This window comes from Mauremys mutica, chromosome 9 (assembly GCF_020497125.1).
Source record: "Mauremys mutica isolate MM-2020 ecotype Southern chromosome 9, ASM2049712v1, whole genome shotgun sequence".
NCBI lineage: Eukaryota > Metazoa > Chordata > Testudines > Geoemydidae > Mauremys > Mauremys mutica.
The window spans coordinates 84,064,846-84,086,159 of NC_059080.1; the positions used below are offsets into that span (position 1 = coordinate 84,064,846).

Below are 21,314 nucleotides of genomic sequence, written 5' to 3' on the forward strand. Positions count from 1 at the left end.
GGGGCGGACCAGCGGCCTAGACTCCCGGATGGGGGTGGAGGGTTCACCCGCCGCCCATGCGCGGGGTTGAGGTCAGCGGGCGGCCCGAAGGTGGGTAGCTTCTTTGGAGGGGGATGAGGGTTGGGGGCTCACCCGCCCTTGAGCGCGGGCTGGCGGCGCGTGCGGCTTGGGACGTGTGAGCGCTGGGGAGGGTTGCGCCGTCACCCCCGTTCCGGTTACCGTGGTGTCAGGGCCGTTATTCCCTAGAAGGTTAGTGCGCATGCTCAGTAACGTCTGCCTAAGCCTCCCCTTACTGGCCCTGAGGACAGCTGCTGCTCTGGAGCGGGGCTAAGGGGAGAGAAGGAGGGAGGGGGAGGGGTGCAGCTTGCCCCCGGGGCGGAAGGAGGGGGGAAGGGGGCAGGAGCTGGGGGTAACAATGGTGGCGATGGGGTGGCAGGGAGGGGACACCTGCAGAGTGGTTTGAAGTGACCATGGATGGGGTGAGCCACCTGCAGTGGTTGCCAGAGGGGCAGGTGTTCCTGGCTGGCTGTGCCGCCTCAGCCCCAGGGTTGTGGCCTTAGAAGTGCAGTGTAGCCCTATGCCGAGGTGTTGCAGCTCTTGTCAGTCTGAAACGAGGTACCGAGTGGCCCAAAGAAAGGTGGTTCCGTGACACATCTGACATGTCCACCACCCTAAAACAGGTAACAATGCTGCCTGGGTTTGTGTGAGGAGAACGCCTCTGCAGGGGTAACATGTCTGTAAGGAGCCTTACAGCAGTGCCAGGTTTGGCTGAGCTACCATACGCTGTGCCTGCCTGGGACTCCATTTCATGTTACCCACTGTAAGTGGTGCATCTTACTATTTATTCTACTTATTTGGTTTTAAAATGGTATTTTATTACTAATTGCCCTTAGCACACAATCCCTTCCCTTGAATAACTCTATTCAGATGCATGTCATTGTTTACCTGTAACTAAGTTATGCACTGTATCATGTCATAGCTCCAGTTCCACTTCTTTTTCCTGTTCAAATGGTTTACCTGTGCCAATGTAGCAGCAACATTGCAAACTTTTAGTGTCTTTGTAATACACTATAGATCATCATGACCTTTAAAAACAGGCAGGCTGTGAACTGCAGCAGATCAAGATTACAATATCTTTACTAGCAGCAAAGAGTCTTGTGGCACCTTATAGACTAACAGACGTTTTGGAGCATGAGCTTTCGTGGGTGAATACCCACTTCGTCGGATGCATGTAGAGGGGTAGCCGTGTTAGTCTGGATCTGTAAAAGCAGCAAAGCAGCAAAAGCAGCTGCTTTTACAGATCCAGACTAACACAGTTACCCCTCTGATACTTAAAATCTTTACTAGGGTGTTTTCACTGATGTGTCTATTGTCGGTGTATGAAACATAGATCCAAAAATAGGCCTACTAACTGAGTGATTAGACAAGATTAATATTTTATTGGAGCTGCAACAGTATAGCCGCACCATAACAACATGTTAGTGTGGAAAAATTAAGCTAAATAATAAATACTTCGAGATGTACAAGTTGTCAACCAATGATTTAAAATTATAGTAACTTATCCTCCCTTAGACAAATTGCTTCACATTACAGATTAAAATTTTTATATATTTCCTATATAATTGACCATATAAATAAGACTGGATGTTTCCAATGAATAATTGTCTTAGAGCAACTTCATATTACAGGTAAAAATGTAAGGAAAAAAATCATTAAGGTTAAATCATGCTGCCTCCTGCAGTGAGGAGGGTGCTCCAGACTTGCCCTTCCCCATGCTGCTGGTAAAGGAAGAGGGGGAGGTCAGAGTTGTGCAGGGAAGTATGGGGTGCATAGGAGGGGTCCATACATGCCCTCCATATTTATTTTCCTTCAAAAAATAGACCTGACTCCATGTTGGTTCCTGCACTGTTCCTGCATCCTCTTCCCAGCTTCTTAACTTGCAGGACCTCTGCTGCTGTCTGCTCTGGCATGAGGTAAAACCAATCTGCTGAACAGGCAGAGAGACAGGAGGCCCCTAAGCTGGGGAGATGATGTTGGACAGTAAAGGAATTAACATGCAAATTGTCTTCGGTGACTGTGGTAATCATCAGGTAGTCAGAGGCTGTGGAGAGGGGAACCTGGGTTATGGAGATGCTGAGAAATTATATATTTAAAAAGAAGGAAAAAAAAATAAAACCAAGCCCAAGGAAATTAACTGCCTAAAAACTTTGTTAATACAGAATTAAGGTTGCCCAGTGCTGCTTCATGCCCTTTCAGAGTGCAGAGAGCAGCTAAACTTAAACCTCTAAAAAACATGAAGTACAAAATTAAGGTAGCAAAGAGTCTTGTGGCACCTTATAGACTAACAGACGTATTGGAGCATGAGCTTTCGTGGGTAAATACCCACTTAGTCGGATACATGTGGATGCAAATTAAGGGATGCAAATTAAGGTATGTGCCACCCTTGCAATGTGACCTTAACTTTCCTCCCTTTTAGCAATGCCCAATAACACACATACACCTCTACCTTGTTATAACGCTGTCCTCGGGAGCCAAAAAATCTTACCGCATTATAGGTGAAACCGCGTTATATCGAACTTGCTTTGATTCACTGGAGTGTGCAGCCCTGCTGCCCCTGGAGCACTGCTTTACCACGTTATATCCGAATTCATGTTATATCGGGTCGCATTATATCGAGGTAGAGGTGTACTATCACTTTATCCTTAGAGATGCTGCAGCACACTTTGGGAACGCAGCACATGAGCATTATATAACAAAGTCTAACTCTTTCTCTTTGCTACAGCAAAATGTGGGCTTAGGTTCAGCTAAACAAACTGGAGCTACCCACACTTAGACACTGAGCCTGCTCCACATAAACCATCCCAGACTGACAAGACATACAGAACTCAGTGCTGAAATGAGACATATTTGAGATCCCTCAAGGTACATATGCATCTCTCATATCACAGACACAGCTCTGCAATTCAATAAAGTTAAATCTAACACAATTAATGGCAGCTGGAGTGCATGCAGATAAGTGCTGGAATTTGAATCTGTAGAACACAACACAAACAATGGCTCAGTCTCTTAGTCGTGCCTCATGTCTGCTTATTATGGCAGCAGTGTTACTGAAGCATTGCCAGTGGCTATTACTAGCTCCACGGGGCAGCATTAAATCAAATTTTATTCAAAACTGACATCACAAGGATGGGGAAAAGTGAGGACCAGCAAATTCTGACAAAGACAACCCTCCTATTATAATTTGCTGCTTCTGGACCAGGGGAATGAGAAAGGTGAAGGAAGCAAATTTTGCCTCACGTCAGCTTTTGCTACAGGTAGCAGTTTCTGACTCTGCTCTTGAGTGTTGCTGGCCCTTAGCTTTGGTATAGCGGTTGTATGCCCTCGAGCATTGGTGGGGTTAAATTTTAGAGTGGATGATGTGTTTCCATGCTGGTATGGTTTTGCCATTGAAAGGTGTGTGCTTGCACACAAGGTAGTTTCCAGGTTTCTAATATATAGAGCAGGGGTAGGCAACCTATGGCACAGGTGCCAAAGGCGGCACGCGAGCTGATTTTCAGTGGCACTCACACTGCCCGGGTCCTGGCCACCGGTCTGGGGGGGGCTCTGCATTTTAATTTAATTTTAAATGAAACTTCTTAAACATTTTAAAAACCTTATTTACTTTACATACAACAATAGTTTAGTTATATATTATAGACTTATAGAGAGAGACCTTCTAAAAAGGTTAAAATGTATTACTGGCATATGAAACCTTCAATTAGAGTGAATAAATGAAGACTTGGCACACCGCTTCTGAAAGGTTGACCCCTGATATAGAGAGACCGGTAGCTCTGTTGCAGCTCCTTCTTTCTCCTGAAGCAAGCCCATTCCATGTTGTCCCTTCATAACTCTCTGAAGAGGGAAAGAAAGGAGGAGTCTCAGAGGGCTGTGTAGACTTGATTGCAGGGTTGATAACATTTGTGGCTTCTGGATGGTGTGTATTTAAGCCAGGATAGGGTGTGAAGAGGAAACAAGTGAGGGTGTTTGTTTAGATGCTCCTACTTCTGCATTTCTATTCCCTTAGGGAAGAAGAGGAGATGGAGTTGGGGGCCTCTTCATCCTCCACCTCATCATTACCAAAAGCAGAAGAAGATCACTCCTATGCTAGGCCATGAAAACTGTCTTCCCCTTCCCATCTGTCACTGGTGGTGAGAGTAATCTGGAATTAACATCACAATGGTAGGTTTGGGGATGTTTTCTATGTTCCACATATGTTCCTTTGACGAGCTAGTAGGGATCCACAGTCTATCTTGCTGTTGTGACTTACAACAAGCTTGTGATACTTGGTATCTTTTTTAAAGTACCTAGGGTCATGTGATTACATGAGAATCTCAGCTGTCATTTAAAAAATAAGTTTCTAGCCCTTGTACTTGTGAACAAAAGCTCAAAAAGGCCCCAAAACTAGAAGGCCAACAAATAGCACTGTAAACTTATTTTTTTTTAAATCTCGTGATTTTTGAACATTTGGAGTTGCCAATACCGTTGTGCCAGTTTAAGGTGGGGGTCCAAATTGTTGTCATGATTACATAATACTTAATATATCAATCCTATCCTGGAGCCCTGTTTGCATTTTTTTTAGGAGGAGAATGGTACATGCATTTCCAGCATCCTGAGCCTGGATCCAGGGTTGGATCCAGGCAGTGGTTTTATCACATGGAGGGAGAACATGTCACTGACATCCAACCATGATTGCCTACACACACTCACTTTTAAATAGGGGAATAAACCAGGTTCTCCTTCTAAAATACGGTTTTACATTTCTTATAACTATATTAAATGATACACAGAGTGTCAGTGAAAAGCAACTGCCTCTGAAGTGAAAGGGAACATCCAGGCATATAGCACATCTTATGAGGTGGGTAAGGGGAAATTCCATATGAACTATAATGTCCATATAAGAGAAGACTGAATAAGATCTTGCTGTAAATAGGAAGAGTGACTGAACTTCCCAAGATGTAGTGAATCTGATTAGTTTGGTAATGCCATATCATTACTTATTAGCAGGAATCCCAGTTTTCCATGGAACCCTCCACCCCCCCAAATGCTCTGATAAAATCCATAAATGTGTGTCTTTCTGCAATTAAAATGAAACGCTCAACTTTAGTTTCCCTAGCCACAATATATACAGAAATCAGGTGAACACAATGTTTATCCAAGCCTCCATTATCCAACTCATTGTATTAGCTGAACCACCAGCTGCCCGAGGCTGACTGCCCAAGCCCCCCATCTTAAAATAAGGGATAGAAAGCTCTTTGCCCTTTCTTCTAATTATCAAAATTTTTGATTATCCGATTTGTCCCTGATCTCAATTAGATCGGATAAATCAGGGTTTCACTGTGTATGTTTTTATTTGTTCACAAAATGTAAAAACTAAAGATTCTCTGTTAAAAACAAATTCCGTGTTTTTCTTTGGCAAACAGATTTCTAGGATCCCTGCTTATTAGCAATAGCTCAAAACTGAACACATTAGAACATGTTTATTTGGGAATACCTAATCTCTTGTATGGTGTAGATGGGCATATTTCATCTTTTTTTTTTAAGTGCCTTCCATGGAGACCATTTCTAATCATATTGGGGTAGTGATTTTTGCACATTGAGCTTTGTTAACACTGCCACTGCTGTAGCATAACTGCCAGCACTCATCATGTTAATGATTATATTGTGTGAAATTCTGTGTCAACTTTGGGAGACTACTCGGAGAGAATGGATCAGCTGGGGTGTGTGTGTGCGTATACATTTCAGATTGCTAGCTTGTATCTTCTACTCTCTGTGCTGCTATCTTCCTCCAATTCTTACATTATCTGTAAAGCAACCAACCAGTAGAAACAGAAGGGATAGGTTTCAGAGTAGCAGCCGTGTTAGTCTGTATCCGCAAAAAGAACAGGAGTACTTGTGGCACCTTAGAGACTAACAAATTTATTTCAGCATGAGCTTTCGTGAGCTACAGCTCACTTCTTCGGATGCATAATAAGGATAGGTTGTAGATCTTTGATGATGCGCTGGAGAGGTTTTAGTTGGGGGCTGTAGGTGATGGCTAGTGGCATTCTGTTATTTTCTTTGTTGGGCCTGTCCTGTAGTAGGTGGCTTCTGGGTACTCTTCTGGCTCTGTCAATCTGTTTTTTCACTTCAGCAGGTGGGTATTGTAGGTTTAAGAATGCTTGATAGAGATCTTGTAGGTGTTTATCTCTGTCTGAGGGATTGGAGCAAATACGGTTGTATCTTAGAGCTTGGCTGTAGACAATGGATCGTGTGGTGTGTCCTGGATGGAAGCTGGAGGCATGTAGGTAAGTATAGCGGTCAGTGGGTTTCCGGTATAGGGTGGTGTTTATGTGACCACTGCTTATTAGCACAGTAGTGTCTAGGAAATGGACCGCTTGTGTGGATTGGTCTAGGCTGAGGTTGATGGTGGGATGGAAATTGTTAAAATCATGGTGGAATTCCTCGAGGGCTTCTTTTCCATGAGTCCAGATGATGAAGATGTCATCAATGTAGCACAAGTAGAGTAGGGGCATTAGGGAACGAGAGCTAAGGAAGCGTTGTTCTAAGTCAGCCATAAAGATGTTGGCATGATGTGGGGCCATGCGGGTACGAAGGGATAGGGTTAGTCCTGCTCCCATTATAGTTGATAGCAAGACTCCAATTGACTGCAGTGAGAATAGAATCAGGCCTGTAGTCTGTATTCTGGAATGGGATTCATATGCATTTTCTGTTGAATGGCATTGCTGTTCATGGCAGTGTGTTGCTCCGATAGCTTGAGTCACATGCTGCTTGGTAGTTTGTGATGATATGGCGTAAGCTTTACTTTATTTACTGACTGACCCTTCCTTCCTTTCAGGATAAGACATACTTGGCTCTTCCTGTCCATAGGAGGAGGAATTGCTAGTTGGGATATGATATTCCCTAAGAGGTTTCCTGCTGTCCTCTGAGGCCCAGGAGTAAGGGCATCTGTTATTAATAAACTCAGCAGAATAAAAATGTCTTTGGTAACTGCCTTTTTCATCACAGCTTCCTCAGTTTGTTCTGCTTCTTAGGGCTAATTCCTCTTTTCCTTGCTTGGTGAAAAATCTCATTGACTTCATTGGAGTTTTGAGTAAGGGGATCAGGATTCTTAGTGCTATCAGCTGCAGTCCCCTGCTGTATTTGATTAATTTCATCTGTGGTTGGTTTTTTTTGGGGGGGGGGGAGGTTTGTACAGTTTTTTGGTTTTAGGTCTGCAATGGAATTCAATATTTTCCTCTTTCATAATGAAGTAAAAGATCTTCAATTTCTTAGACAGTGAGGTCTAACAGCAACATACTTTGATGACATCTCCAGGGCATTATCAGAAGAGAAATGTTCACAGAAACTTTTCCTGTATAGTGGATGAATAAGAGGTTGAAGGAATACTACACACAGCAGCAGTATAGTTGACTGGTAAACATTCTCTCTCTTTAGTGCTCTGAAACATATCATTATGCCAAAGTAATTTTTAATTGGAAAGTTAAACTGCTGTAATATGAAAGCAAAATATACATAGACAATTTCTAATTTGCAAAATTGGAGATTCAAAATATCTTTCCATAACACTTAGAATTTCTTTCAAAAATACTCATTATGTAAGCACCTAAATAATGCACATAGAAGCACATGCTAAATTGCAGCGACACAGTTTTGTATATGTTGAAGCCACATAATATTGCATGTAGTTATTAGGATATTCTGGCTTGACTAGACTATCCTAAAAGTCATAGTACACAAAAATATGTATTAGAAAGTCAGTATACTAGAATTCTTTTAATACTGAGTAGTGTCACTTCTCTCCCCTTCTCCCTCAGAATCCCCTTTCCCTTGGATAACTTCACTGTAAGCAGAACTGTGGTACCATTGCAAAAGTGGAGTGTGCTGAAGTAGGTTGGGACACTTGCACAAACTCACTATAAAGGAAATTCCATGATAAAATATATTGAAATGGAAGTAAAGTTGAAAGTACATATCAGTAACTTAAGTAAAATACACTTCAGCTATTACAAACCCAGGAATTCAGATTTAAGGTTACGTTTAAGAGAAATCCAAACACGTTAAGGTATGTATGGCAAACAACCTTAACTGTGCCCTCTAGTGAGTCTGCACAATACCAATGGTTTATGATTCAGGTTAGATTAAGCTGATTTTTAAAGATCAGTTTATTTTAATATTTTTCTGAGTTTTAACACTTTTTTTTGTTTTGTTTTTACAAAAAATACATATTGTGCTGAAAACTAGTTAAGTGTCCAGTTATATTATGTATTCTGGGCTGTGGTCTCATCTGAGTGAGGGTAAAGTGCAGTGCAGAGTGATAAAATTTTTATATCACAGTTGTCTTTTTAAATAAAGCAGTCTAAGTGTATTTTTGTTTAATATCAGCAGGGGGCAGTAGATTTCTTTTTTTAGTAAGCTAAGCTTTTAGACTCTCTTTGTAGGTCTATAAATACATGCAATGCTGTTTGAAAAAAATTACTCAAGATTGTTGAGACGCTTTCAAAAGATACCAAGTAGTTTTTTGAAGACTTGTTACAATGTATCTGAATTAAAAGTCTGAGGAAGAGCTCTTTGTAGCTCAAAAACTGGTTGTTCACCAACAGAAGTTCCTCTAATAAAAGATATTAGTTCACCCCCGTTGTCTCTCTAGCAATCATTATGAGCTAGCATTTTCCAAAGGATGCCTTGTACATGTTCTATTGGTGATCTATGTCCTTCAGGAAAACAAGCAGAAGCAAAGAAATTAGACATTGTATTTTCAGATAATTTGTGCCTGTTAGCTAGAAATAGATTGGATTTTTTTCTGTGGTGTTTGTAAGCATCTAGGTTTGAATACCATGGGTTATGAACTTCTGGAGGGGAACCACATTGCGCTATGATTGTATAAGAGATGGTGCAAGCTTGTCGGGGCTGGAAGTCTTAAAAGGCAGTGTAGTGCGGCTTTGCCGCGGTGTGTCCCTCAGCGGGGCTGTGGGGTATCCCACCGCCTCGCTCTAGTCCGCCGACAGTCCGGGCTCTGCGGCAGTGTGGGACGGCCAGCACACGGTCAGGGGCTCAGACCTTTAAGCAGGGGGCTGAGCCAAGAGTTCAGATAGCCGCCCAGGCCGTAGATCAGGGCGGGGCAGCAAACAAATAGTCAGAGACCCAGGCCCTTAGGCAGGGGCTGAGTCAGCAGTTCAATAATAGCCCAGGCCCTAGGTCAGGACAGGGCAGCAACCAAATAGTCAGAGACTCAGGCCCTTAGGCAGGGACTGAGTCAATAGTTCCAATATCAGGAGGCCCTAGCCTCTCCAGGCCAGGGAAAAAGGGGGAACCTGCCACCCAAGGAGTGGGTGGCAGGGAGGACGCAGGCTGGGGCCCTAGCAGTGGCAGAAACTCACTGCTGTCAGTGGGGATCCTGGCTGCAACACACTGACATAGGCTCTGGCAGTGTTGCAGCCAGACTGAGGTCGGCTGCCCCCGGGCTACTTCCACACTCCCCTTCGTAGGGCACCTGAGTCGTTGTAGCGTCGCCGGCGGTCTCAAACACCATCGGTTCCTCTGGGTAAGTAGCGGATGGTAGGCTCAGCTGCTCCTCAGGGCAGCTGGTAAGAGGCAGGCTCGGTTCCTCCTCGGGGTAGCTGGTAAGAGTCAGGCTCGGCCAGTCCTCCCCGGGGTAACGAGCGAGGGGTAGGCTCAGCCAATCCTCCCTGGGGTAACGAGCGAGGGGTAGGCTCAGCCGGCCCGGTGCGACGTCAGGCCGGCCGCGGCCTTCTGCTGTCTCCCCAGAGGGAGCTCGGTCGCAGACGTCTGGCCTCTCCGGCGGCTGGTTCCCAACTGAGCTCTGCCGGTGAGCTTTTATACTTCCGGGTCTGCGCCGTGACCTCTGAGGGGCGGGCGCAGGACCCAGTGACTCCGCCCACGCTGGTGTTAGGGGAGGTTCGTCCCTCAGCGGGGCTGTGGGGTATCCCACTGCCACGCTACAGGCAGACAAGGGGTGGGTGGAAAAAATGGTCATTTCTAGTCTTTGTATTGGGGACTAAGGCAGACAGAGATGTGGAGCCAGATCTTGGCTCATGTTAAGGCACCTGGTCAAGACTCATTTCTGAAGTGCTGAGCACCCAGCTGTTCCCATTGTGACACTTATAGGCAGACTTCCAAAGTCCTCAGCACCCATGTACTTTGGTGTCTAATTGGCAGCTGACCTCTTTTAAAAATCTGGTCCTGATTGTGAGTGCAGAGTTGTCTTGAAAATCATACCCAAGGTCAGACAGGGAGTCTGAGACAGGGCTGGGAATAGAATTCAGGTCTCCTGAGTCCCAGTCCGATGCTGTAATAACAGGGCCCTCTTCCATCCCAGGAGGATTAATTAGTACCATTCCTTTCCAGCTTGTCTGACTGGCAGGCTTCTACTTACACTGAAGTCATTGTGTCCAAGGTTAACTGGCTCATAATGCTTGTAATGTTTTAGATTTTTCACATACATTGGCTGCTAGTAATTAGTGGTTCCATCTTTAGTTCTTTCTTTTCCCCAGAGCTCTCTTCAGTCCTTGGAGCACGTTGTTCTCCAACCTGTTGTTTAATATTTGGAATCATGTCCCCTGCACTTTTAAATAAGTAGGGATCCGCCTTGGTAGAACTTGTTCCCTTTCACATCAGGAGTAGGGGAAACTTTCTGGTCTTTGGTTTTTGTTTTGTAAACTTTGGTTGTCAAGCCCTGTGACATGCATACTATGGAGTGCTATTTACTTAACATTAAGTCTGTATACCAAAGGTGAGGTTATTAGATGATCTGAAGAGCCGTCATCAGAAACAAGCAGCTGTACAGAGTTAGAGTATGAATAGAGGGAAACAGTTTCCCCCGCCCTCTAAGCTGACTATGTATGGGAGGGGGTGGAAATCTTCTGTCAGTATTGTAATGGGTACCCTAACGATACCTCGATATAACGCGACCTGATATAACATGAATTCGGATATAATGCAGTAAAGCAGTGCTCCGGGGGGCGGGGCTGCGCACTCTGGTGGATCAAAGCAAGTTCGATATAATGTGGTTTCACCTATAACACGGTAAGATTTTTTGGCCCCTGAGGACAGTTTTCTATCAAGGTAGAGGTGTAGTTTACAGTCTGGACAGGCTTCCCTATATTTTCTCACGTATTTCTGCCATTGTTTCTTCCTCCCCCTGCCAAACTTCAGCTCCAGATTCACTTTTTAAATATTCTCACTCCTAAGTGATTAACAAATACAGTAAATTAAGTGGCTTTTCATGCAATGTCCTACGCTTCTAGGTATTAGTATGAGCCAGGGAAAGAATTTCATATTTAGTCTTTCTAGGGAATTTTTCTTTTTCCAATTCTTCTAGATTGACTTCAAATCCTATTTGAATTGTATTTTTTCTTTAAATACATTACAGACTAATTCTGTGGGAAAAATCCAATTTTGAGAGAACAAGTTAGATAGGTGACTGAAAAAATATCCATGTTCAGAAGGGTTAGTCATGGGGCCAGATCCTGCATTCTCCATATAGGCGAAACTCCGGCCGAGTTCAAAGGCAGATCTGTGTTCACAAGGACTGGGCTCCTAACTAGCCAAACTGAACAGCTTTTGCCATCTGTTTTGGGAGGGAGGGAAGGAAGGAGGGGGAAGCAAATAACTCCACGAATGTGCAGTAGATCAGGATTTCATCCCAATAATTAGTGATCTAAGAAATGACAGTATTTTTCTAGTTATCTGTCGTAATGTCTCTCCTGTAAATAACTGCCAAGCACAAAATGGCTTTATGATGTTGCAGGTAATGCATTATACAGCATTGATGAGTTAAGGTCCAAAAATATGCAGTAAAAAATCACCTAACTTCAGTCCAAATCTTGTTCCACATCTTGACTCTAGGGCAGCCAAACTGTTGGGAGATAAAGTTCAGACCAATGCTGTAATTCCATATATATGTGCTGGGTGTGGGTTTGTTTTTTTTTTCTTTTTGGTGCTTAAAAACAATTTCTGAAGTGAACTTTTAAAGTCAATTACAGTGAAATCATTCTGTGAAATTAAATCTCTCCCCCCTACATAGATTAATTTTTTTGTTGCTATGACCACTTTACATTGCAGGGGTAGATTTTGATGTGTTGAGCATCAGATTAAACTTTGAACTCCCACAAACAGCAACGGAAGTCTTTTGAAAGTACCTCACGTGAGTGTTCTTGTTCCCTTCATGGACAATAGTAATGATTATGTCATTGCTTGACAGTGTAATGTCTGTTTACAGCTAACCTATTTTTAAATGAAGATGGTAAAGAACAAATGCTGTTGCTTAAGGGGGCAGTATTAGATTAGGAAATTATTTTTAAACACAATCCTTAAAGGTGTTGCTGTTATCACATTAGGGCCCTGATTCTGCAATCAGATTTATATGGGTGGCGTCCACAAGGTTCTACTATGCCTGCATAGATTTGTCTGCAGGATCAGTATCCAAGGGTATATCTGCACTACCCGCCGGAACGGAGGGTAGCGATCGATCTATCGGGGATCAATTTATTGCGTCTAGTGTAGATGCGATAAAATCTATCCCCAGTCGCTCTGTCGTCGACTCTGGAACTCCACTGAGGCAAGAGGCAGAAGCAGTCGACGGGGGAGTGGCAGCGGTCGACTTGCCTTCCTCACAGCTGGGTAAATCGACCTAAGATACGCCAACTTCAGCTACGCTATTTGCGTATGACAGCTATTCGCGTAGCTGAAGTTGGGTATCTTAGGTCGATTCCCACCTCCCACCCCAGTGTAGACCTAGCCTAAGTCACTAGCTGAAAGACTTGTACTAACTCTTCACTATTTATGCCAACTGTTCATTATTATTTGCATTTCATGCAGCTTGAACTATGAAAAAGGACTAGTCCATTTCATTTTCTGGCTCTCATGCACTGTCACAGTCTTGCAATATTGGGGTTAGAGAAACTGCACGGAAATATTTGAATAGGAACAAACCCTTTCTTCATTAAATCTATTTCATGAGGACAGGGGTATTTTTTGTAGAGGTGTATGTGTTTACATGATAAGCTTGAAAACTTTTCTGGCACAAACCTTACGGTTTTAACCTGATCTACTTTACAATGGACCAGTCCTGCTCCCATTTAAGTCAATGACAAAGCTGTCTGGCAGGATTGGGTAGATTCCCCCTTTATGTAGTTGGCTAGTTCAATATGTGCATAACTAAACAAATTTGTTTTTATTGTATAGTTGTTCTGTAGGAAATAGCCATTTCTTTGTGTGTTCAGCATATTATAAAGAGCTTGGTCTGTGTCACTGAAATATTTATGGATGTAGGCTTGTAATTCTAATATTTGTTTAGTTTGCTTGTATAGAGGTTGACTCTTCACTAGCATATACAGCCAAGAGCAAGCAGTTCATGAGGAGATGAGGCTGTGCTGGGTCTAAAAATGGGACAAGACAGCATATTTGTCTGCACTTGTTTGTGTCTTTTTGTGTTTATATCCTCCTAGTCACTTCCTGCTTACATAAAAAACTCAGTAACTACAAATGTAATACAATTATTTACCTCCTTTCCATCAAAAGAAATTGCCAACTGTTACTGGGTTTTGAGCAGTAATATAAAAAAACACTTTAGTCATCTGTTTTTGTGTGTCACCATCCCTCCAGCATCAAGCTTTAAATGAGTCTAAGACACTGGGCTGATGTGCTGAGAGCCCTCAACTGTCTCTGGAATTAAGGGTGCTCTATATTTCATCCTTTAGTAGATGAGACTCCCAAGGAGAAAGCTGTTCATAAATAAGATCAGTCACCACTCCTCTAGTTACCAGCAAACTTCAATCATAATCAGAATGTGGTGTTCAAAATATAAGTGGTGGCTAAAGAACAGTGTTTAGCAGGGCCAGTGTAGTTTTCCTTTTCTGACCTCATGATATCAAGCCACGTTTTGTAGTTACAATTTTAGGCAGATAATAAAATTAGTACAATTGCATTCTTAATGTACTAACCTTTTCCATCTGCATTTCTTTCAGCAAGAAGCTGGCTCCCAAAAGTTGTGACCCAGGATTTTGTAAGCCTCTTGAAGTTCTGCTGCACACATCTATCTTGTAGCTGCTTCTGGTGAATATGTCTATGAAGCACTTAAAATGGAGTTTTTTGGCACTCTCGATGCTTTCTGTCATAATAACGACATGGTACATGACACTTCCTTCGCATACTGTGCTAGAGCACACAAACTGGATGTATTTCTATGAATATGAGCCAGTTTACAAGCAGAACTTCCTCTTCACACTGCGGGAACGTTTGAAATGCAAAGATACAAATCCGTTTCTGGTCATCTTGGTGTCTTCACAACCTATGAATATAGAGGCAAGGCAGGCCATTAGAGTAACATGGGGTTCTAAAAAATCCTGGGGGGACAGTCAGGTTCTAATACTGTTCTTACTAGGACAAGGAGCTGAAAGAGAAGACAGCTTAGCATTATCGATAGAAGATGAAAGCATTCTGTATGGCGACATAATTCGCCAAGATTTTATGGATACTTACGACAATCTTACCTTGAAAACAATCATGGCATTCAGATGGGTGTCTGAGTTTTGTTCAAATACTAAATACGTTATGAAGACTGATTCTGATGTTTTCATCAATGCTGGCAACTTATTAATGTTTCTTCAAAATGTCAATTCTTCAGACAGTTTTTTTACTGGTTACCCTCTAATTGATAACTTTTCCTACAGAGGGTTTTACAAAAAAACATATATTTCTTATGATGAATATCCATTTAAGGTGTATCCTCCCTACTGTAGTGGAATGGGGTATATACTTGATGGAAAACTGGCTCTGAAGATTTATGAAATGATGAGTCATATCAAACCTATTAAATTTGAAGATGTTTATGTTGGCATTTGCTTAAATATACTAAACGTGAACATCCATATTCTAGAAGATACACAACTCTTCTTTTTATACAAAATTAACTTTAACATCTGTAAATATAGACACTTGATTGTGGTACATGGTGTGTCTTCAAGTGAAATGATCAGATTTTGGCAGGATTTATTGACAGACACTTCACTTACTTGCCACTGATCCCAATTAATATAGGTCTGTCAAAAGCTGACTGCTTTGTCCTGGCCTCTTGGTTTGAATTGCACTGTAGAAAGTGTCTAAACTGAGTTTTGTAGAACAAGGAAATGAAAATAGGGTTTTAGAAAGGATCACTCAGGCTTATGGGACCACCCTGATTACGAGGTACCATTAAAACAGCAGAATATCTCTATAGAGGGTTTTCAATATGGTGGTTTTCAGTTGAGAATGAGACTTGCACCTTTTTTATTCCAGAATTATTTAGATTATATAGTAACAGTATTCTGCTCACTCTACCCCTCTGCTTCATTTCTGAACAGTCTGCTGCAAGTATGGGGTCATCCTGCCACTTCCCCAGGAATCTGTTGTCCTGGGATTTATGGAACTACAGTAGCAGCATCCCTTTTTTCCTCAAAGAACTCTCCCACAAACCTAGACCCTGGGGCAAACTCCTATCTGTTTTCCTTCATATGGATACCCAGCCCACTCTAGGGAATGTCTCATCCTGTGTCCCCATCAACACATGAACTCCTCCTCTGCACTTCATGATGCTCAAAGTTGCTTGCTTAGTCAACACTAATGATTCCTTTAGAAATATTGTGCCAAGGTTTTCAAAATTAGGATCTTAAAATTAAACAGCTGTATTTTCACTGAAGTCAGCAGAATTTCTAGGTACTCAGCATTTCAGAAAATCTGGCTGCCTTTTTTAGGTGCCTATATATGTATTTTATAGAATTGCTTTAATGGCTCCAGGCAGGGAGAATAAGCAATGAGATTTGCTGTGAAACTTGCCAGTTTAAATGGCTTTCAAATGCTGAGATCAGCTTCCATTTGCAAAATGAACTCTTTGCTTCAGAGTTTAAAATAAAAATTTGGAAATATTGTTTCTAGACTTTTCTCTAACAGGAATTTTAACAAAAGAAAACAAATGCAATTTCATATGTAAAGACCAGTATTTTATTGTCTTAGTCATATCAGCAAGGCCATGTTTCCAGTAGTTTACGCTTCTGGTAGACAATACAGAATCTGCAATTGCATTATCACAGTTATTATTCTTGATACATCTAAAATCTATCACATACCAAAGATACAACAGTTACATCCTGTACATCTAGCACTGCCACTTCACTTCTAGTTATACTGTAGCTAATGTTATGATATTTACATTTAATTTGACTTTTAAATAGTCTCTTAGAGACAAATGTAGAATAGGTATAAAAAAACTCCACCACTAATACCAAGAATGAGGTTTCATCAATATTTTTTATGTGCACTATGAACAAAATTCAACATTGATAACTTTGTAATAATAACAGCTTATTATTTTAAACCTACTATGACTTGAACATTTGTTTATTTTAATAGTGAGTGTTTGCCCCATGAACACTGATATTCAGTATAGCCGGACAGTGGTTAATATTGCTTTAAAAAAATACTTTAGGTTGAATCACAAAGACTTTGCGGTCTTCACAAAGCTCATGTAAGGCAGACGGCTCCAGCTGAGAAAATAAGTATGACATTAAGAGAAAAGTAACTAACTTTCTCCAAGCAAGATATTTTTGTGCCTGACAAGGTTCTATGGCCCAGAGTGAGAAACACTGATCAGCGATGGCAGGGCTTTTGCCTTCAGAAATGTAGATTTATACAGAGTTTATTCAACCTGAAATTGTAACTTAAAGTGACAAAACGTAACTTAAAGTGACAAAACTGATCTTTTATTTTGAAACAACCTTTTAGTAACAGACATTTTTCTTGCTTCGCCCATTTCCAAACAGATTTGAATTTATTACTAGAAGCATAAAAATATGTATTGCTGCTTGCCATGTTACTTCAACAGAAAGGTTGGCTATTTTAAAAAAACAAATCTGATTGTAAGAGGGGAATTTAAAATAATCTTGTGAATTTACACCATCAGTCAATTTTAATGTAGACTACAATTTGGGCCCAGACTACTATGTCCCCTTAACATGTTCTGATAAAAATGAAGTGTAAACTTCAGCCTAAGATTTCTTTATGATCCTGTTTATGAACTTATTGGCCTTGCAAATGATGCAGATGAAGCAGGTCAAACATCCTTCAGGACCATACATATTCTCACAGAGAGAAGTGGTATGCACAAAAAGCCTCAAACAGTGTTTGGTGTTTAGAGTTTTATTCTAGTTATTGAAAATAGCATTCACAATGTAAAATTACCACTGTATCTATCACCTGTATAGTCTTCCAGTAGTGTTTGCATATTTAACTGTTTAGACATTTTTACTGAGATTCATTGATTGCGTACCTTCAAATACAAATAGTAAATACTTAACCTGACTAGGTGCATTGCAGGATTAACCATTTTAATGAAGACCACAGACTACATATATTGTTTGCCTGTACCCTATTTTGGCATTGTTTTATGTCTGCCATTTGTACAGTACTAAAAGAAGAAAATGTACAGCAGTATTTACAGCAAATTGTGTTAAATCACCTGTTTCATTTATCTTGGTATAATTAGTTTTTAAAAGTTTGAGTAATTTAAACTGAATTTAATTATGCTTGAAGTCTGTATTCACAGTGTACATAATGTACCACACAAACTTGAACTAGAAACTGATTGAGGGTAAACTATATAGGATGTGAACACTGAATTCCTAATCTTCTGTCTATATCAGACATGTTAGTATATGTTACTTAAATTATAAAAACCAGAAGCGGCAAACGTGAGACTCATGCTGCACTCCTTAGACAAAATTTCCACTGACATCAAGGGGATTGGGGTTGAGTGATGTTTTGGACCCTTATAGGAAAACTGTAGCTCTTCCTGTTCTTGAAATAGAATATATGATTTGGGAGGGATTTGAAATGTGTTCCTCTGAATGCTGCTTGTTAAAGTGATCTACTTGATGCTATATACACACACGCTACATTTCAAAGATTGAAAAATCATATTTGTATACTAGTAGTAATGTGTGATGGAAGGGAAACAAACGCTTTCCACAGGGCAAGGATATATGGCTTTTGTCTTATTTCCATGTGTAGTGGGGTCCATGTTTTCTAAAATATTAAAACTGTAACTTGGTTTATAAATATATATGTTGGGCCTCTGATAATCATAAAGGGATTATAATCCCTAACAGGCCCCATGTGGTTTTAGATTGTTTTTCTGTAGATGCCTGCTAAGAAGGTATCTTTCTAATCTCTGAGAGAATATAACCTGTGCTGTATTATGGTTGTCTCACCTTCAATTATAGGGCTTTATTTTGCATCCTTAAAACAAGCAAATGCTGCAGTGTATTGAAAATATCAGGTAGAATAAATTAAAGCCAATTGAGCCTAATTGTTGTGTTTTAACTTTATAGCTAAAACCTCACTATCTCTAGCCTTGTGACTGTAGTTACTTATTACATTACTTTCTGCGATCCACATTAATCTGACTGGCTATTAAAAATCAGACTTTTAAAAGTTCATTTAAGGTATCAATAGTATATACATGCTGACTCACTATGCAAGATACGGAAAATTTAATCTGCTGGCTTGCCCAGGACTCTTTGTAATGCATTGTCTGCAGCGTTCCTTAAAGCTATAGAGAAGACCTTTATCTCACAACTTAGATTTCTGAAGTAAAAATGCAAACTCTAAATGCTTTTGGTTTTGAATGAAAAGCAACTGCAAACTTTGTAAAGCATAGAGAGGATCTTGGATATGATGATGTAAAATGTTAAACAACACGACTTCCTTAGACAGTGTGGTTTAGTTACTGTCATACATACCTCAGGCTCTGCTCTTATAATGCACAAAATACTGCGCTGATCTGATAAGTTTCTAACAACCCAAACAGCAATCATAAAAAATGTAAGCATTTTTCCTGAGCACTCTTCCATATACCAGGGCCAGACATGGTTCTACAACCTCTAACTGCAATACTGGTCTTTGTATTATTACTTCTAAAGTACCCTGCTGCCCACCCCCAACCCCTGCTCCTCATCCCACTACAGTAGTAGAATCACAGGGATCCCAAAAGTCTCATTATAATAAATTAAAAAGCGAATGGTCATGAAACTAGACAAGAACTAGGTCTTTTTGGTAAAACCTGCCTTGGTAAACCACTTTCTATATTTCACATCTCACACCTGTATAATCTGAGTAGTTTGTTAAGGAGAGTTGAATCGAGTCAATATAGACCAAAAACTACTTCAGAAATTTAGCTTTTGAACACTAACGCTCTAAAGGGATGTTCCCTGTGTGATAATCTTTAAAAAGTGGTATTTTACTTAGAGAGACTCTACACAGACAGACAGACACGATTGTCTGTTCTGGGATCACTGTTATTTGACCACTAACTGAAACCAATGTGTTATGGTTGCATAGATTCTGCATTGAGATTTATAAAGAATCTAACCATAACTCATTAGTGATTTATTGTGAATTACCTGTATAGAATACACACTAAACTGGATTTCTGAGCAGCTGGTTCCCTATAAACTAATGCACCTCCAAAGGTTCAAGCTGTTGGAACCCAGGACTTGTAAATGCAGGGAAATACTGTCCCCCTTTCCATTTGTGGCTCAAGGAATATGGACTTTTCCCTCTCTTGGTCTTAGGAAGATACAAGAAACTAGCCTCTTCTAAAATTAGGATTCAAACCTTTTTCCTCCAGAAGGCCTCTAATGTGGTTTTCATAATCATATTTATAGTTTTAGATAAGCTTCAGTTGCTTTGACCTTTTACATTTTACAGTACCTAAGATACTCATATAATAGCTGATTCTATATATACTCCATGTTCAGAGGTCCTGCTCAATGAAACTTTTGTATATGACGCACAAAAAACAAGTCCTTCAGTGCTATATAAACAAACCTAGTAATTCAATATACAAAAGTATACTTAAGTTAGAATGTAAATGTCCTATAAGGTTCCAATATTTAGATTTGGAAAGATAATTATAAACTTAACCACCATTAAAGATTAGCAGCTATATTACATGTCTGCTAAACCTCAAGATACTAGTCAAATTAATTGCCTGTAGCTTTAATAAAAAACCTGAACCTTCCATTTTTCAAAACTACTTTTTTAAGGGCCTGATCCTAGAAGTTACTCTGGACTGGTAGACTGCTGCAGAACAACCTTCAAGATTGAGGCCTAAAACCTATTTTAGAAAATGGAAGGCTGAGGGTTTGTTTTTTTTTAATAAAGAAAAATACAGATTTTTTTCCTCTCCATGTGAAATAAACACTCATGTATCACCAGTATCTTCCTACTGTTTAGTGCAGTGATATCTTGTCTGTTAAAAGGTAGCTGGTTTCTTGAAAAGCTTTTTTTATATTTTCAAAATACAGAGTTAGAACTTATTTAGCAAATATATTGTTACTTCAAGCTGGCCTAACTGCTCTAAAGCAAAGAATTTCTTCTGACTTACTAATAAAGTTAGAGCACCATCAGATAGCTCAAGGGTTGGCAACCTTTCAGGAGCAGTGTGCCAAGTCTTCATTTATTCACTCTAATATAAGGTTTCGCGTGCCAGTAATACATTTGAACGTTTTTAGAAGGTCTCTTTCTATAAATCTATAATATACTAAACTATTGTTGTATGTAAAGTAAATAAGGTTTATAAAATGTTTAAGAAGCTTCATTTAAAATTAAAACGCAGAGCCCTCCGGACTGGTGGCCAGGACCCGGGCAGTGTGAGTGCCACTGAAAATCAGCTTGCGTGCCACCTTTGGCATGCGTGCCAGAGGTTGTCTACCCATGAGATAGCTGTTATACAGAGTGAACACTAAACCTCTTACCCACCACAAGTAGGTTACCATAAAACAAATGTCACTATACAAACAATAACCTAATACTGATTTTACTATTGATCCTTTCACTTAATGACAAATCTTCCACTGACTTCAATGGGAGTAAGATCACTACTCCTGCCCTTTATTTTTAAAAATCATCTTCTGGCACATTTCACTGACCAGACACTTTCATTTCAAACCCTGTGCTTAATACTAAGTGTTACAGGAAAAAAAAGTTACAAAATAAAACAGCTGGTGCTGCCAACCTGGAGACGATCTGTGAATTTCAGAACCTGCATGTTTGGCCACAGTGGCCTGAACAAGCTGTACTGTCACCAAACTTTTGGATGCCACAAACAAACAGTTAAGTTGCTTCAAATGCATTCACTGATATGATAAGGTAAGACAACCATGTTTGGAGAGATCTTGGCAAGAAAGGCCGGGCAAGTTGATGACATGGCTCTAAACAAACAG

The 21,314-nt window shown here is 40.6% G+C and overlaps 1 protein-coding gene across 13 annotated transcripts; it reads left to right on the forward strand.

Moving 5' to 3' along the window:
- Nucleotides 1-34: 34 nt before the first annotated feature.
- Nucleotides 35-18,387, forward strand: B3GALNT1 (beta-1,3-N-acetylgalactosaminyltransferase 1 (globoside blood group)). Of its 13 annotated transcripts, XM_045030511.1 has the most exons (7): nucleotides 454-820; nucleotides 2,783-2,922; nucleotides 4,064-4,218; nucleotides 7,312-7,452; nucleotides 7,854-7,925; nucleotides 12,121-12,202; nucleotides 14,025-18,387. In XM_045030511.1, exon 7 carries the CDS (start codon nucleotides 14,119-14,121, stop codon nucleotides 15,079-15,081), a length of 963 nt encoding a protein of 320 aa, XP_044886446.1. In that variant the 5' UTR covers nucleotides 454-820; nucleotides 2,783-2,922; nucleotides 4,064-4,218; nucleotides 7,312-7,452; nucleotides 7,854-7,925; nucleotides 12,121-12,202; nucleotides 14,025-14,118; the 3' UTR covers nucleotides 15,082-18,387. The 13 variants fall into 13 exon arrangements, with proteins under 13 accessions (XP_044886444.1, XP_044886445.1, XP_044886446.1 ...); XM_045030509.1 differs by lacking the exons at nucleotides 454-820; nucleotides 2,783-2,922 and adding an exon at nucleotides 35-90; XM_045030510.1 differs by lacking the exons at nucleotides 454-820; nucleotides 2,783-2,922 and adding an exon at nucleotides 122-249.
- Nucleotides 18,388-21,314: the final 2,927 nt, after the last annotated feature.